This window comes from Stegostoma tigrinum, chromosome 4 (genome assembly GCF_030684315.1).
Source record: "Stegostoma tigrinum isolate sSteTig4 chromosome 4, sSteTig4.hap1, whole genome shotgun sequence".
Lineage (NCBI taxonomy): Eukaryota > Metazoa > Chordata > Chondrichthyes > Orectolobiformes > Stegostomatidae > Stegostoma > Stegostoma tigrinum.
Window position 1 is genome coordinate 116,348,233 of NC_081357.1, and position 17,472 is coordinate 116,365,704.

Genomic DNA, 17,472 nt, shown 5'->3' on the forward strand with positions numbered 1-17,472 from the left:
GAGTTCAAGCTTACTCTTGCTCCTAATTTATATGTACGCTCATTACTTTGGGAGGCTGGTTGAAGGAATATTAACTGGTCCTCCCATATATCCTGCCCCACCCAATGGAATTGCTTTTGAATAATTAGTGCCTTGACACTTTGTGAGTTGGCTGGTAAATTATGCTGCTGTTGGTGTGCCTTCAGTGCTACTGCATTTGGAAGGTTCTTATGAAGATGCCATTGATGACACTTCTCTAATATTTTGAAATGTTTATTGCAGATTATCTCAATCTCTGAAGTATATATGCACTTCTGCATTCTTTTCTAAGAACTAGCAAAGTTCTTTTAGTAGGAAACAGCAGGAAGCCCAACACTGAACACAATTTCTGATTAGACCAATCTAAAAAATACAAATATATATATAATAAAAGTTCAGATTTTTACCTAAAAAATTCAGCTATTCCAAGTTCACTGAATGAACCCCTCAAGAGTACCTTCTTTTTTCTCCTTGAATCAATGGCTATTATAGTAGGGTACATCAGGCCACCAATACCCAAAGCATTTTCTAGTCTCGTCTGTTCACCAGATTCTATCCATAGCCAGCTAAAATGGATGAAAGCATTTTTGTTATACCATGTCATTCAACATGAAAACCATTTTTCTTTCCCAATTACATATTATCACGCATACTAAATATCTAGGTAGCTGGACACAAGCATTTCAGTTGAAGGTTAAAAGGGGTTATAGAAATTAAAAATCTGATCTCCAAAAGATATTCATTCATTCAAAGTTACTTACAGAATTAGGAGTAGTACTATGAGTTCCTTGCTTTTACCTATAATTTGGGCTTCAGAATTGTTCCTACAATCTGAAAGAAGACTGATTTTCTACTGAAGTTTAAAGAGTAACAGGTCAGAATTTTGGCATTTATAGGCCAGTTGGGTTATGTCAGAAATTTGTTTGAATGAATCGTGATGATACTGAATAACCAACTTTGGCAGTGACGGGTTTATTAGAGACTTGTAGTATTGTTCGTGGAAAACAAAGCCATGTTGCACCATCCTGGTTCTGAGAAAGGGTCACTTTGTCTTCATTGATGCCACCAGACCTGCAGAGCTTTTCCAGCAATTTCTGCTTTGTTTCTTACCATCCTGATACTAGTTTAATTGATATAAAATATACATTTGGACTTTTTAAAGAGCTACAAACAAAATGCCATATAATGGATTATTATATGAAATTGTGTCTTTATGGGATTTGATGAGTAATTAGTTATATTCTCACAGGCAGAGGGTTTTAATTAATGGTAGCTATTCAATGTGGATTAGTGGTCTCCAGCAAGGGTTAATATTAAGACCTTTGAATTTCACAATCTAAACAAGTATAGAGAGCACTCAGTGGAGTGCACACATCTGTGTTAACTCAACATTGCTACAAATATGCAGTTTTTGCTGCCTAGTTGATATTCTGTAAGTACAGAGCTAAATATTTTTATTTTCTGAAGAAGTTACATTGCGCTAAGGGAGGTTTCAGGCCAATCCAGATCCAACAATCTCCCTTAAAAACTCTAGTCATATTTTGACAGCTGTGACAAATTCCACTAGAATAGCTGAGACAATCCACAATATTCTAAAAGTCAACAATATCCAAATAACACAACCCACAACATTCGAAAAGAAGTCAATCTGCCTATCTCCCAACATTAATGGATCCTTCAAAAAAACTGTAGAATCTACACAATCTTTACTAAGGACTAATATGTTCTTCCAAGAAACATAATATTTGTCAAATTTCATTGAAATATATTAACTTTTATAACTATTGGCTACAAATAAATAATATAACAAACATAAATTAAAACATTATCTCTGGAAGAGGTAATTAATGATCTTGAGAAAAGGCAGTGGACTATTGTGAATTCACTGTGAACTTTCAAAGAAAGAGGTGTTCTAGTTCCAGAAGGTGGCCAGTAGTTGTGCTTAACAAGTTAACAAAATGTTGGATGAGGTATTCTTTAGTTTTTTTTATTCACTCACGGGATGAGGGCATCACTGGCTAGGCCAGCATTTATTGCCCATTCCTTGTTGCCCAGAGGACAGTTACGAGTCAAACACATTACTGTAGGTCTAGAGTCATGTGTAGGCCACACCAGGTAAGGATGTTTCCTTCCCTAAAGGACATCAGTAAATCAGATGGGCTTTTATGATCGTTGACAATGGATGATAAAGAATCATTGAACTCTTAATTCCAGATTTTCTTAAAAATCGAATTCAGATCCACCATCTACCACGGTGGGATTCGAACTTTAAGCTGTATTTTGATCACTTTTAGCAGGTGGAAGTGAAATTTCCTTAGACCTTTCTCATTTAAATTTACATTAATGTCATTTAATCTGTTTTGTTTTGGATTCCTTAGGGGATTAAATGGCGACGAGTGGGAGAGATGAATTCAGAGTCAAGATACTTATTTGCCAAGCGTTAGATTAATGAGCCATTGGATCTTTCTCTTTGCACCATTCTCTTTTGGTTTGTATCAATAAAATTTATGCTGATTTGTAAAACAAACCATATTCTGATTAAAATTTCTGAAAAGGGTCTCTAAGTAGAAAGACTGTTAGATAAGCAATAGTTTACTTTCAAATGGATAACAAAGTAACTTTTTTCTACTATAAATTCTAATGTTTTTAAGTACAAAAGAAGGAATATCTTCTGGCACCACTCTAAACTGGCCATTCTACATGAACCTTGACTGTGAATGCAAGATTTATTTACCAAGGAGATTTTGGTGAAGCTAAATCCTATTTTATTAAATGCTAGCGTGCACAGTCCAAAAGTTAATTGCGCCATCATTGGCAGCTGAACACTCTGTCACCAATGTCCCAAGCTCTAGAATTTCATCCCTAAATATCTCAGGCATTCTACCTCTATCCTCCTTTTCTTGAACCCTACCATTTTGACAGAAGTTTTCATCTTATTACTTAATAATTATGTGCCTTCATATCAAATGTTGCTTGATACTGTCTATTTGAGTGCTACACTATATGATTGTATAATATTGTTGTTGTAGACAGAAATCTGCAGTGGAATACTGGATCACTTTTCTACTCCTCAGCTCAGATATTAAATGGAAATTGCAGCAGTCCTACTGTTGAGATCAACTAGCCTGGCATGTAAATCTAACTGCGAACCTATTAGGCTGGATGAATTGGTGTTACACCAAGAGATTAAAACATAGGAAAAGAAGAAGGCCATTCAGTCCATCGAGTCTGCTCCATCATTCAATGAGATCATTATTAATTAGATAATCTTCAACTCCACTTTCCTGCCTCTTCTCTACACTCTCAATTTGTTTATTGATTAAAACTTGGTCGATTGCAGCCTTGAATATACTTTCCAACACAGCCTCAACAGCCCTCCTTGGTAAAAAAAAATCCAAGCAGTCACTATTCTCTGAAAGATGAAATTCCTCTTCATTTCTGTTTTAAATGTTTGATCCCTTATTTTGAGCTTAAGCCCTCTGTTATTATACTCTCTCATAAAGGGAAACAACCTGTTCATATCTCACCTTTTAGTCTCCCAAGAATCCTGTATATTTCAATAATATTGCCTCCCATGCTTTTATATTCCAATGCATACAGGACCAATCTATCCAACCTCTCCTCATGACAGTCCCAGAATCAATCTCATGAACTTCACTGTGGTTGGTTTGCTCACTGAGCTGGTCCGTTAGTTCACAGGTGTTTCATTACCCTGCTGGGTAATATCATCAGTGCACTACCCAGCAGGGTAACAAAACGTCTGCGAACTAGTAAACCAGCTCGGCAAGTGAACCAGCCACAGCATCCACAACCCTAGCTACAAATCTGGTCAAGAACCTTATGAACCTTCTCTGGACTGCTTCCAATGCCAGTATATCTTTCCTTAGATAAGGGGCCCAAAACTGTTCACGGTAATCAGCTATTGTGCCTTGTATAGTTTTAGCAAAACCTCCCTTCTTTTATATTCCATTCCCTTCAAAATAAAGGCCAACATTCCATTTGCCTTCCCTATTACCTGCTAAAATCAGATACTAGCTTTTATAATTCAAGCACAGGATTATCAACTTCCTCTATGTTGCAGCTTTCTGCAATTTATCTCTATTGAGATAATATTCAATACTTCTACGTTCCTATCAGAGTGCGAAATCTCACATTTTCCCACGTTATATGCTACTCGCCAAGTTTTTGCCCACTCGCTTAACCCAAATCCCTCTGCAGACTCTTTGTGTTGCCCTGACCACTTGCCTTCCCATCTATTTTTGTGTCAACCCCACATAGCTTGGCAAAAGTACATTCACTTTGTTTGTCCAAGTCATATATATTGTAAATAATTGTGGCCCCACCACTGATTGTACTGGCACTCCACTAGTCTCAGGTTGCCATCCTGAAAATGCACCCCCTTTATCCCAACTCTCTATCTTCAATTAGTTAGCCAATCCTCTATCCATGCTAATAAACTTCCTCCAACACCATGGGATATGATTCAAAGACTCTGGTTTATCACTAATCTTTGCCACATCGTATGTTTCTCTTTCAAACTGACACTATCAAATTTGATGTGTGTCTTTGGAACTCCTGGGGGTAGGGGTGGGGTGTGGCAGGCAGATTCCTTGTGTATATTTAAGGCTGAGATAGATAGATAAATAGATAGATAGGTAGGCAGATATATAGGTAGATGCTTGAACAGTAAGGGAATCAAGGGTTACGGGGAAAAGACAGGAAAGTGGACGTGAGGAATATAGGATTTGCCATGATCCTATTGAATGGCAGAGCAGGCTTGAAGGGCTGAATAACCTCATCCTGTTCCTACTTCTTATGGTTTTGTGGTCTCATTACACTACTGAGCTTAAGAAAGAGTTGTCGCTGACCCAAGTTTATTCCTCTCAAACTAAATGCTAAGTTCTACCATGGTTTCCAAGGGGATCCTTTAGAACATAGAACAGTACAGCCGACTAGATGTTCCATATGCCTTGTCATCCAAGGTTCCTGCACCTTACCATTCGTTCCTTGCTTCAGTGGGACAAACTCATCTAGCGCTCGCAGCAAGTGCTCCCTAAACAACCTCCACATTTCTGTCATGCATTTCCCTTGGGACATCTATTCCCAATTTATGCTCCACAGTTCCTGCCTAATAGCATTGTAACTTCCCCTTCCCCAATTAAATATTTTTCCATACCGTCTGCTCCGATCCCTCTCCATGACTATAGTAAAGGTCAGTGAGTTGTGAACACTGTTATCAAAATGGTCTCCCACCAAGAGATCTGACACCTGGCCTGGTTCGTTGCCAAGCACCATATCCAATTTGGCCTCCCATTTAGTTGGCCCATCTATATATTGAGTCAGGAATCCTTCGTGGACACACCTGACAAAATCTGTTCAATCCAAATTATTTGCACTTCGGAGTTTCCTGTCTATATTAGAGAACTTGAAGTCACTCATGACAACGACACTTTTACTTTTGCACCTTTCCAAAATCTGCCTCCCAATCCGTTCCTCAGTGTCTCTGTTGCTACTGGGGGGTCTATAGAAAATTCCCAATAAAGTGACTGTTCCTTTCCTGTTTCTGACTTCCACCCATACTGACTTAGTAGACAAACCCTCCTAGACCCTTCCTGCAGCTGTGATACTATCCCTGATAAGCAATGCCACTCCCCCACCTCTTTTACCATTTTCCCTATTTCTTTTGAAACATGTCAACCCCAGAACATCCAACAACCATTCTTGCCCCTGTGATATCCAAGTCTCCGTAATGGTCACAATATCGTAGCTCCAAGTACTGATCCATGCTCCAAGTTCACTACCCTTATTCCTGGCACTTATTGCATTAAGATAGGCATACTCCAACCTGTCACACTGACTGCCACTTTTCCCTACCAACTTTCTATCCTTCCTCACAGACTCTCTGCATGCTGTATCTGCTCGTATACCAGCTTCCCCCATCCTCTGATTCATAGCTTGGGTTACCATCCCCCTGCCAAACTAGTTTAAACCCTCCTGAAGAGCTCTTGCAAACTTCCAGCCCAGGATATTGGTGCCCTTCCAGCTCAGGCACCTGTCTTTCTTGTACAGGTCCTACCTTTCCCTGAAGGTATCCCAATGATCTACAGATCTGAAGTCTCCCCTCCTACATCAGCTCTGTAGCCACGTGTTCAGCTGCACTTGCTCTCTATTCCCAGCCTCACTAGCCCGTGACACCGGTAGTAATTGTGAGATTACTGTTTTGCTCGTCCTGCCTTTGAGCTTCCAACCTAACTCCCTATATTCACTGGTACCGATGTGTACCATGACTTCTGGACGCTCACCCTCACCCTTAAGAATCCTGTAGACTTCATCCGAGACATCCCTGACCCTGGCAGCCGGGAGGCAATATCCCATCTGGGAGTCTCATTCGTGGCCACAGAATCTCCTGTCTGTTCCCCCAACCATTGAATCTCCTATCACTATTGTTCTCCTATTCTCCCCCATTCCCTTCTGAGCCACAGAGCCAGGCTCAGTGCCAGAGACCTAGCCGCTATCCTTTACTTGACATAATTTATTAAATCTGCTGCATTAAACAGCACAGATCTAAAAATAGCCTGGTCAGATCACATTATATTGTTCTAAGAAATTGCCCCAAATACATTTCTATGAATCTTTCTCATGGCTACCTCTGCCAATCTGACTACCTAATCTACATGAAGATTAAAGTTAGCCACAATTAATATATTGCTTTTAGTTATATACACTCATTATACCTTGATTTATTCCCTGTTCTACCATGTAACTACTATTAGGAGCCTACAAATAAATAACTTAAAGCATCTTTCATGGGATGAGCTCAGCCCAAATTGTCCAGAGTGTAGTTAAGGATCAACCAAGTTGCTGTAGGTCTAGAGTCACATGTAGGCCAAAACCAGCTTAGGATGGCAGTTTCCTTTAGAATCTTAATTTTAAAAAATTGAATTCAAATTCTGCCATGGTAGGATTCAAACCTAAATCCCTGGATTAGTAGCCCAGTGATAATACCACTCAGCCATCATCTTCCCTACAAACACATGTCTTCTTCCCCGTCTTATTTCTTAACTCTACCCACTCGAATGACTCCCTGTATCAAGGTGCCATGGTCAGTTTTCTCATTGTTTTTGCAGTCCCCAGTTTCATGGTAAAATGATGCAACATCAGGTATGACAAGCTAGGCATTTATACCCGCTTTCAAAAGAAATGAATTAGATGTAGACATCTTTCAGATAATTTAGATTGTTTTTGTTGCAAATGCAAAGTTTAGTGGAAAAAGTAAATACAGCTTCTTTGCTTTCCTTCCTTTCTTGTCATGTAATAATTGCCTGAATTGCTTTATACCATCTGCTGCTCACATGTCAAAGAATGAGAATGTTGCATGTTCTGATGGACGTTACGCAAAGAGGAGCACTCATTCAGGTAAGGTTGAAACTCTGTATGATGCTAAGGAAAGTTAATTTCTGATGGTTCATTCATAGTCATTTATCTAGTTTCCTATGGCCAAGAGTAGTTTCAGAGTTATTCTGATTCAGATTTTATTGACCGTCCAATCGTTGTCCAACTTCAGCCATATGTCATTCGGCATACTCTGCTGAATGACTATGTACTGCTTAAGTATACTTCACATCAATTTCTAAAGTAAATAGCATCTTTTCCCATAAGAAAAACATTCTACGAGGTGGATTTTGGATATCAATAAAGCATTGGATATAACCCATCCTTAAATGAGCGTACACATGGGCAAAGTGAATCTTTGCTCTCAGAGAACTGTGTACTCATGAACGATGATGTAGTCACTCAACACTGTGGCCATAAACATGGAGGTAAGGATATATTACAGACTGCTGCCATTAACTTTGGCCTCTGATCTCTTCTTCACAGTGTTAAATCTTGGCTGCACTCATGAACATAGAAGATGCAGCATGGTCAAAACACGTTGCAATTCAGGATGCTTTTCAGTGGTAAGTAATGCCTGGCCACTATAACTTTTATCCTCCTTTGGATGCATGAAGTGACGTTTAACTTTGACATGATAGCTACCTAGCCAGGTTCTACAGCTAAAATGATAGTTGATCAGACACATTGAAAGGAATTATCACTGTGCCAATCATGTGCACTCATTTTTAAAAAATTTCCTTGCCCTCAGGTTATGTCTAGGTGCAGTCCCAAGGTCCACTGTGGTGAGGAAACAGCTTGATTTGTAGTGTTAATTTTTGACCTGATAGATTTGGACAGATGGCCCCATTTGTGTCTAACGGACTCAGACATGTTTAGAGTGTCCTGCCCGAATTGCCTCCTTCGCTGCACCTTCCACAGGGTTGGAGGTTACAGGCAAGATGGAGATGGAGTTGAATTGAATTACATAATTTATTGTCACATGCATTCTACATGAAATAGTGAAAAGTGTGTACCTTTGCCATGCAAATGTGCCATTCACATGAACTTAAAATAAAATTTAAGAAAATGATAACTTAAAGAGAGTCTGATATTTCCTTCTCTGCTGCTACAATCTGGTCTAGGTTTCACCAGCCCATGTCATGGTGTTACCAGAGTCTCCGCTCCAGGCTTCACCAGCCCATGCCATACTGCCACTAGAGTCCTGCTTTGGGCTACACCAGCCCACATTATTGCCACCTCCAGAGGTCGACTCCATGCAGAAGTGTGTGTCCCGCACCAGGTTTCAACTGCAGCCACGCTGTCTCCGTAGACAATGCTGCCGCTCTAGAACCCACCAAAGCCACCTTCCTACTGAAGACCTCGCTTTATCAGGTAAGTTTAGGCAAAAAGTAAATAAAACTGAGAAAAGGAGAGAAAAGGAAAAAGGAAAAGAAGGTGAAGAGGACAAGTCTGGGCACAGGAGCCTGGATGCTGCCCTGAGATAAGAATTTTTGGTGGTGCAGGATGGGGTGGGGCTGTGTGTATGTGTATGTGGGGGTTGAGGGGTGACTATGTATGGTTTCTCCTCTGTCTGGATAGGTGCTGGCACCCAACTGTCTCCTTGGGTGGCACCTAAAGTGAGGTTGGGGTACATCATCCCAATCTTGTCTTGCTGTTCATGCTCAGCAGATGGGGTGCAGGTCTGCATGTATATCTGAAAGCCACTGAACTTTCTGCTGGATCTGGCTTTCAATATCCACACAACAGCCACACACAGGCAGACTGGAGCTAGGATGGTATAGATAATGTTGGTAGTCTCCCCTAATCCTTTGATCCAGTTTACTGATTGTCCAAATGCACAGGCAATTACACAGGAAGTAGCTTTGTTGAAGACAAATTCATTAATAGCTGACACCATGACATCATCTTCTGCTGCTGGTAGAAAAGGTACGTGGTCTCCCCGTTACCACTCTGGGGCAGTTGTTCTCAAGCGGCTGCAGAAAGGTGCTAGTGATGTGCTCACTAGAATGTGCTTCTGAATCTCATTTAGAAAGTGAACCGACTGAGCTGAAAGTCTCTGAACTGGTGGACGCTGCAAGAGAAAGATTTGCTGGCAAATTCTCTGAGGTATCCGTGGCTTCTTCCTCAGTGGTGGTGGAGGAGCTGATGGGCTGGCTTTTTTGAGACTGAGGATGTGTGTGGCTGCTGCTGGTTCTCACATAACTGAAGAGAAGCTAATGAATGTGCAATAGGCATTGACACTTAAACATCTTGGTGGTAGGGGGACAGCAGCGCAGCCATCACAATGAAGCTTACTTGAGTTAGCTTGACAATGAAAGTTTCAGCATCATCACATAAGCAATCACAGTTCTATCCTGCCATTTCAAGAAATGTTTCCTCATGGGGTGAGGAATGACAACCACATATCTTTGCCATCTTTTCCCTATTGTGTGATATTTTTTCCAACAAGAGATGGAGGGATTGAGTGAGATGGAAGTATCTGGAAGAGCTATTAGTGGTGGTGCCAAGAGCAGGAAAGCTAATGAGATGTTCCCAGTGTGAATAGGAAGTACAGGGGACATATTTAGTGGTTTGGAGGTGATGGTGTGGGCAAGAGCCATTGAATGGTGATGCTGCTTGAAACAATGTGAGCTGTACACAAATAGCCTGGGTGGCGGAGTTAGTATGTCAGGAGACCCTAAAATAACACTGTCAAAAAATGGGAAAATTCAGCCTATATATTTAGGATACTTGGACAGAATATACAATTATCATGACAATTTGTGTTAATGCTCTTCTCACTATAAACTCCTACTACTCCTCAACTAAAAATTCCTGGTGGAAATTACTCACCCCCACTTTTTCTTTTTGTACTTGCTTGCTATTTTTGCCAATAAGGTCAGATAATCAGCTCTGCCACTAGACCCTGGCAAAAGGAAAATTTAATTAAAAAGTTAAATGCAATCTTGTTTAAAAATGATATAGAAAATGCATAACATATTTCATACCATTTCATTTGATCATATACCTGTGTCAGAAACATGGGGCAGCACAGCAATAATACATAATAGTTGATGATTACAAGTTGTCTTTAAAACTTCTTCATTGAGCATTTGCTAAAAACAAAACAAAATGTTAGTTTATATTGAAAGGGTTCTGATTTCCTTAGTGCTGATTTTCTTTTCCCCTAATAAAAGGATATGTAACAGTCTAAAAGAGAAACTCTATACCTCTGTGTATTGTTTCTTTACTAATTTCAGAAATTTAACATCAGTCTCTTCAAAAGGCATTTAATGGGGATTTCAGAAGGAAATAATTCTAATACTTTAAAGAACTTGGAAACAATAATTCTAGTATTTTTCTAGATACAGTAAAACCTTTGAGCTTAGTAATTTTTGGTCTCTTAACCTTCAAGCATATTGATGGGAAATTTTACAAAATAATTTCATGAATGATTCAGTACTGAGGTTTTGAAATTATGAAGCCGGCCTCAAAAAACTGAAACACTCTTCACTACAGAAAATAAATTTGAGAGGATACAGACAGGGAAACACAATACAACCGCAAACTACTTGAATCTAGATTGCAGTCATAAAACTAGAAGACAGAAGTAACTTTGACATTACATTAAAAAAAATTCTCCACAAGGAATGATATGTGGATATATTCTTCCAATTGGAATCATAAGCCTAACTTTAGACCCTAGTCAGGTAAAAGGGCACAGGAGGATAATAAAAAGTGAAATTGAATTCAATTCCAACTGATCTGAAACCATTTAGCATTTTGTTTCGTTTTACAATTCTCTCACCAAATCCCAATTTACCTTAGTTAAACAGTGGCCCAGAGCTTTTTGTTTTGCCATTCAAGCAAAGTTACACCAAAGAGTGTAAGAGTAGCCTTGCCAGGATCAGCTGAAGAATGTGGACAGTTTCAGTAGCAATTTCTGCAGCTGGAAATTATATTTTGGACTTTGACATACCACAAAGATATCATCCAAGATTCACTTTGCTTCAGACCAATAGAAAGTTTCAATGATCATAGTGAGTATTTCCTGAGAGAGGAGACATAGCAATTCATATGGACATGGGGGCAATGTGAACATGCATATGCTGACTCATTAAACTAGTTCTGGCAATCTCCTCCTGACACCATTTTCCCACAGCAAATGCAAAGTATCTGACTATGGGTTCACAGCCTTTTACTCATAGAATCTGAGACATTTCATATTGACAACATCGTACTCTGTTGGCTGATATTTGATTGGCATTGTGCACCATTTTCTCTTATTGAACAACACTCACTATATAAATACAAGAGCAGATCAAAGGCTAGAAATACTGCAGCAAGTAACTCACCTCCTGGCTCGCCAAAGCTTGATCACAAATTCAAGGCAGAAGTCAGGTGTTTAATAGAATACTTACCAAGTGCCTGGATGATTGCAGCTCCAACAATATTCAAGAAGCTTGACACCATTCAGAAAGCAGCTTGCTTGATTGGCACCACAGCCACAAACATTTAATCCAAGTTCCAAGATTTTGATCCAGCAACACTGAAGGAATGGCAATATAATTCCAAGTCAGGGTGACATAGCTTGAAGGAGGATTTTCAGGTGATAGTATTTCCATGCATCTGTTGCCCTTGTCATTCTAGATTGTAGTGGTCGAGGGTTTGGAAGATTTTGTCTAGGCAACTTTGCAGAATTATGCAGTATATGTTGTAGATGGTACACACTGGTCCTACTTACACTGATGTTGGAGGGAATGAATGTTTGTGGATGTGGCACAAATCCTTGGCAGAATTATTTGAGAAAAAAATGGAAAGAGGCTTGAATGGAACATGAACACCAGCGTGGATAGAGTAGCCTATCTCTGCGCTGCATATCTTATACAATCTATGAGCTGGAGGCTGAATGTCTTTAGTTTCTCCAAATGTTATATTGCGGAAATCTTAGTTCATCCAGCACAGGATGTCAGGAAAATTTTATGAGTAAGAAATGCTAAAAAAGGCAAACAACAGACAGGGCATCCAAGCATTATGGAAAAAAAATCTCCAATGGCAATGAAAATTCCCACGAATTTAAACGGGCAGTAACAATACAAAAACATACTTCTTTTATCTTGTTAAATGGTTTTTAAAAGCAGACATTTACAAAAAAAGCATGAACAATATAATTCAGATCATTTTGTATAAGACTAAGAGTACAGTATTACTTACGGCCATGTGACTTAACATTTTTTGAGAGCCTAATGTTGTTTATTTCCTGTATCTGATCATATCCAGTATATTAGATTGACCAGAAGCAACAGTTTGACATGTTACATATGAATTAAAAATTTACAGCCCAAATCTAAAAGTGCCTTCTTGTGGGGTAAAATGCTATGATTTATTTTAAATTTTGTGCTTATGTTTCAAAATAAGAATGTTATTATTACATCATCAACTGCTATTTTCCTTAGATAGCAATTTTCATGTTTAAATTGCTCTGATTTGACTTTTGATTTTCTGAAATACTGGAAGGAATCTAGCATTTGAGTTAGTTTGCTAAATTACCATGATAAATTCTGTTGACACTACAGATGACCTTTTGGATGTAGAAAAACTGACCAAAAATGTCTGATGGATATATTTTTCAATGGGCATCTATCCATTATCACCAATGTATAAATGAATCCACTGTAAATTACTTACACTATGCAGTTTAAATTTTCCGATTACATGGTAGCAGGAGTGCCTGATATAGTCATGGTAAATTTTTATTGGAAATTATAACATTATATTTTGTCATTCACAAAAATCATCATACTTATTTTGAGTGGGGATATCATGGTTCTTTCTAAGCCTAGGTTCTTACCTCAAATGGTTTATATAGTGGCATCTTAGCATACAAATCAAGACCTTCAGCAATAATGCCGGACATAGTTATTTCACCTTTATAGTCAACAGTTTCATTGTATGTTTGAAATATCTTAATTGTTGGAACTCGTTGAATCTAAGAAGCAATGATATCTTAAATTAGCTTGGAATTAATTATGCTTCCTCTGACACCAAATAAAATGTCAAATCATAAACGTTTTGAAGATGCAGAAAATCTAAATACAGCTTTTATAATTTTAAAATTTGGCAGGCTAGAAATATGTTATCTATTTCTTTGGATATAGGTGTTGCGATTCGTGATTCTGACCAAAGTCACCAACTGGCAAAAATTGGTCCAACCATCTCACCTGCATGATTGTAGCATTTGCCAAGATGCTCCCATGTTGCTTCTTCTTTCTTCACATTGCTGGCTATCTCCATTCTCTGGCAGAGGAATAAGTGGGGCAGCCAAAGGGTTCTTTTTAAAAGCAAGCTACCCTTCTTAAAGACATGCTGCAATTAATGATGTTTGTGTGTTTTAATTAATGGAAAGTTGAACACTCAGGCAGAAAGAAGGTTCTGGGTGGCATGAATCATGCTGGAGGTTTTACTTGTGGAGCTTGGACAAGAGGCCTTCAAGGACCACACTCAGAGGTGGCCAAGGAGGTTAATACGGTTGCTGCTGGGTCAGAATCGGCAATTAATCATGCATGACATAAACTTTTAAGCGGTTCTGGAAGAAAGTGAGTCAGAGTAATATTGGAACAATATATTACTCTCTGGTTAAATATGGTTTAGTCAGTTTTTGTGTAGGGAAATGGTCCAAATAGAATTCCTTAAAACGTATCGGAAGAACAAGACAAGACTAATGTTTTGCAGATCACTAAATATTGTAAAAGAAGAGAAAGATTCATACAAATCAGAAAATGTTACGTCAACAGAAGAATATCAAATGTTCCCCAAAGTGTTGGATATTAGGTGCTCCACCAAGTGAATTTTCAGTAGGCAGCATGTAAAAGAGAGTGGGTAGCTTGCCAATTCCCACTTCCTTCTATATGGTGGGTGGGCATGCAGCAAAATCATTAGCCTGTCAATTACTCTTAAATAAATAATTAGGAAACGATTGAACAGCATATAACCTTGCCCATATCACAACGCGGTTGACAAAGGTGGTTCGGCAGAATGGATGGTCCTTTTTCACAATAAAGTTTTTAAAACAACAGAAAGAAAAGGGTATAATATTCTGAGACTAACCTTTGCTCACCTGAGACATCCCCAAGAAGATACTGCCCAAACTTCCTTCCAGACTGTCTATACTTCAAAGCCCACAAATTCCCATCACTGAGATGGGGAAACACTCCCCACCTAAAAACGTTTGACCCAACTCACCAGAACCATGAGGTCTCCTTTGTGGGCCTGCCTCAGCCGATAGCATCTGCTACTGAGTTGTGCCATTTTGCCCACTATTGGAGCTGCTAATCATTCAAATCAATTGGCAACTTCAGAGGGTGGGCCTTCCTCCCAAGATGGGGGTGAGATTCTAGGTCATTAGCACTTCAGCTAATGTCATAACATAGATTATCCTGACCCCTTTTCATAACTTGACATTGCAGAGCATTTTCTGTTTTTGTGTGTTTCAGAACTCCACATTGACACATTTGTTTTATATTGATTTATTAGGTTATGGGTTCAGATTTTTTTTCTTAGAATGAGTGGTGCAGTCCTGTCCATAATTTTCTACACATTGTGTGTATTTATTCCAGGGTGCTGATAGAGGACAGACAGCAAATTCATGAAGTATTGACAATTACTATTAACAAAATCAAGACTGAAAAGGTACCAGCACTATGCAAATAGACAAATATGGTATCTGCATTCGCAATGGGAACTAGCTGAGGCAAATATGGAAACATTATTCTTAATCAATGCAATCATTTTATCTGAAACAAAAGTATCAGGAGAAATTGAGAATCTTCTGTACAACAATAATCTTGTTAACTATAGTTAGCATGATTCAAAAAGGGAGTATACACTGATCATCTTCCTCAACATTTTTCAAGGAAGCGACAATCTAAATGTGCTGTGAAAAGCTTTATGGTGCTATATGTTGCATCAACTTCCAAAATGATTTTGATAAAGTTCTGTATAAAAGACTTAACTAATTCAAAGTTACAGGATTGCTGGTTACAAAGTTATAAACTAAACTTTCAACCACACATCATGATGATCTGGTGTGTTGCCCAAGTGTATTGAACTGTTTTGCAGTCAGTGGCTGTTTCCCCAAGTTGTGCTACTATTTTTGCACTAATATGCATTCTAAATCACTTTGCATTAAAACAAAGCAGTAACAAAACTGGCCAAGCACATCGATCCAATTGCTTTGCATTTATCATCTTAGCAGATAATGACCATTGTGTTTACAGAGAAGATTGAGTATTAAAAAGCCAAACCAGTTACACAAATTATTTTTGCATAGGTAATCAACACATTTATATCCAAATATATTAAAAGTCTTACATCTGTACACACTTTCAAGGACTTATATATTTCTATGGCCATACTTACAGTTGAAATCAGCTATTTCACCAATGATTTTACATTACACCCTTTCACCAGTGGGGCCACATTACTTCAACAATAAATCTCCTAACTCTAGTCAATACTATCTCAATATTTCTATGCTTCAAATCAATGCAATTCCCAATTATCATTAGCATTGCTTTTTAACTGTAAATATCAACCAAAAGTATCACCAGAATTTGAAAACTAAATTGTCTGTTTGATCTGACTGTGCTTGGGGCAGGATTTCTCGGCCCCAATATGGGTAGGAGCAGAAGTCGCAGAGTGTTGCCTTCTGGCTTGGTTTCCCATTGTTGCTTTTGCCAGCAAAGAACTTCCTTAGGAAAGAGAAAGGTGGGCCATGGAAAACAATCCAATTTTGGGATCAAGACAATTAACATTGTTAATGAGCTGTCTATAAGCTTGTGTAAGGAGACGGGGTTTTAGTGAGAACACCAGGGCTGCGTACTGGATCAGGTACAGACAAGATGTATGGTGGTGGCAAAAGATGAGTTAACGCACCATCTTAGTTGAGCCCATAAAAGGGAAAATGTCTGAGAGGGGAATTCATCCATTGCAAGCAGCTCCTTTGCATGTGCACAGGTTGCAGAAGGAGTGTTCTATATACACTCAGGCAGGGCAGAGAGTCATAGCATCATAGGGACAGAAGAGAAAGGGCAAGGCTTACAATCATTGTTAGGAGTACTGCTGAGTGCAAGGGAGCTTGCAAGGGAGCATTTTTTTTGATCTTGAATCTAGTGGCAATGAGGATCAACATTGTCAGGATCAGAGGCAGAGCTCAGGGCATGAGGAGGGCAAAGGAGAGAGATGGGGGCATACATGCAACATAGGACCTACGAATGTAGCTACCTAGAGACGCTGGGGAACCGATGGCATGTAAAACTGTGCCTATTGATGTAGATGTCCATTTCATCCCTTTCATCGAAGACCTCACAACTTGCAGCAATGCATGCCTTGCCCTGCCAATAGTTGTGAAAGTCATTATGGCCTTGAATTTAAGATAACAAAGTATGGAGCTGGATGAACACAACAGGCCAAGCACTGACGTTTTGGGCCTAGACCCTTCATCAGAGAGGGGGATGGGGAGAGGGTTCTGGAATAAATAGGGAGAGAGGGGGAGGAGGACCGAAGATGGAGTGAAAACAAGATAGGTAGAGAGGAGAGTATAGTTGAGGAGGTAGGGAGGGGATAGGTCAGTCCAGGGAAGATGGACAGGTCAAGGAGGCGGGATCAGGTGGTAGGTAGGAAATTGAGGCATGGCTTGAGGTGGGAGGAAGGGATGGGTGAGCGGAAGAACCGGTTAGGGAAGCAGAGACAGGCTGGGCTGGTTTTGGGATGCAGTGGGGGGAGGGGATCAGCTGGGCTGGTTTTGTGATGCAGTGGGGGGAGGGGAAGAACTGGGCTGGTTTTGGGATGCAGTGGGGGAAGGGGAGATTTTGAAGCTGGTGAAGTCCACATTGATACCATTGGGCTGCAGGGTTCCCAAGCGGAATATGAGTTGCTGTTCCTGCAACCTTCGGGTGACATCATTGTGGCACTGCAGGAGGCCCATGATGGGCATGTCATCTGAGGAATGGGAGGGGGAGTTGAAATGGTTCGCGACTGGGAGGTGCAGTTGTTTGTTGCAAACCGAGCGGAGGTGTTCTG

General features: G+C 39.6%; 1 protein-coding gene across 1 annotated transcript in view; it reads right to left on the minus strand.

The window, feature by feature from the left end:
* Positions 1–421: 421 nt before the first annotated feature.
* LOC125452225 (protein disulfide-isomerase A6-like) overlaps positions 422–17,472 on the minus strand; it is a 70,429-nt gene continuing 53,378 nt past the window's right edge. Inside the window, exons 8-11 of the mRNA XM_059645707.1 lie at positions 13,244–13,381; positions 10,421–10,508; positions 10,246–10,318; positions 422–584 (exon numbers count right to left, since the gene is read on the minus strand). Of these exons, the coding sequence (XP_059501690.1) occupies positions 422–584; positions 10,246–10,318; positions 10,421–10,508; positions 13,244–13,381 (462 nt within the window). The remainder of the gene's footprint in view (positions 585–10,245; positions 10,319–10,420; positions 10,509–13,243; positions 13,382–17,472) is intronic.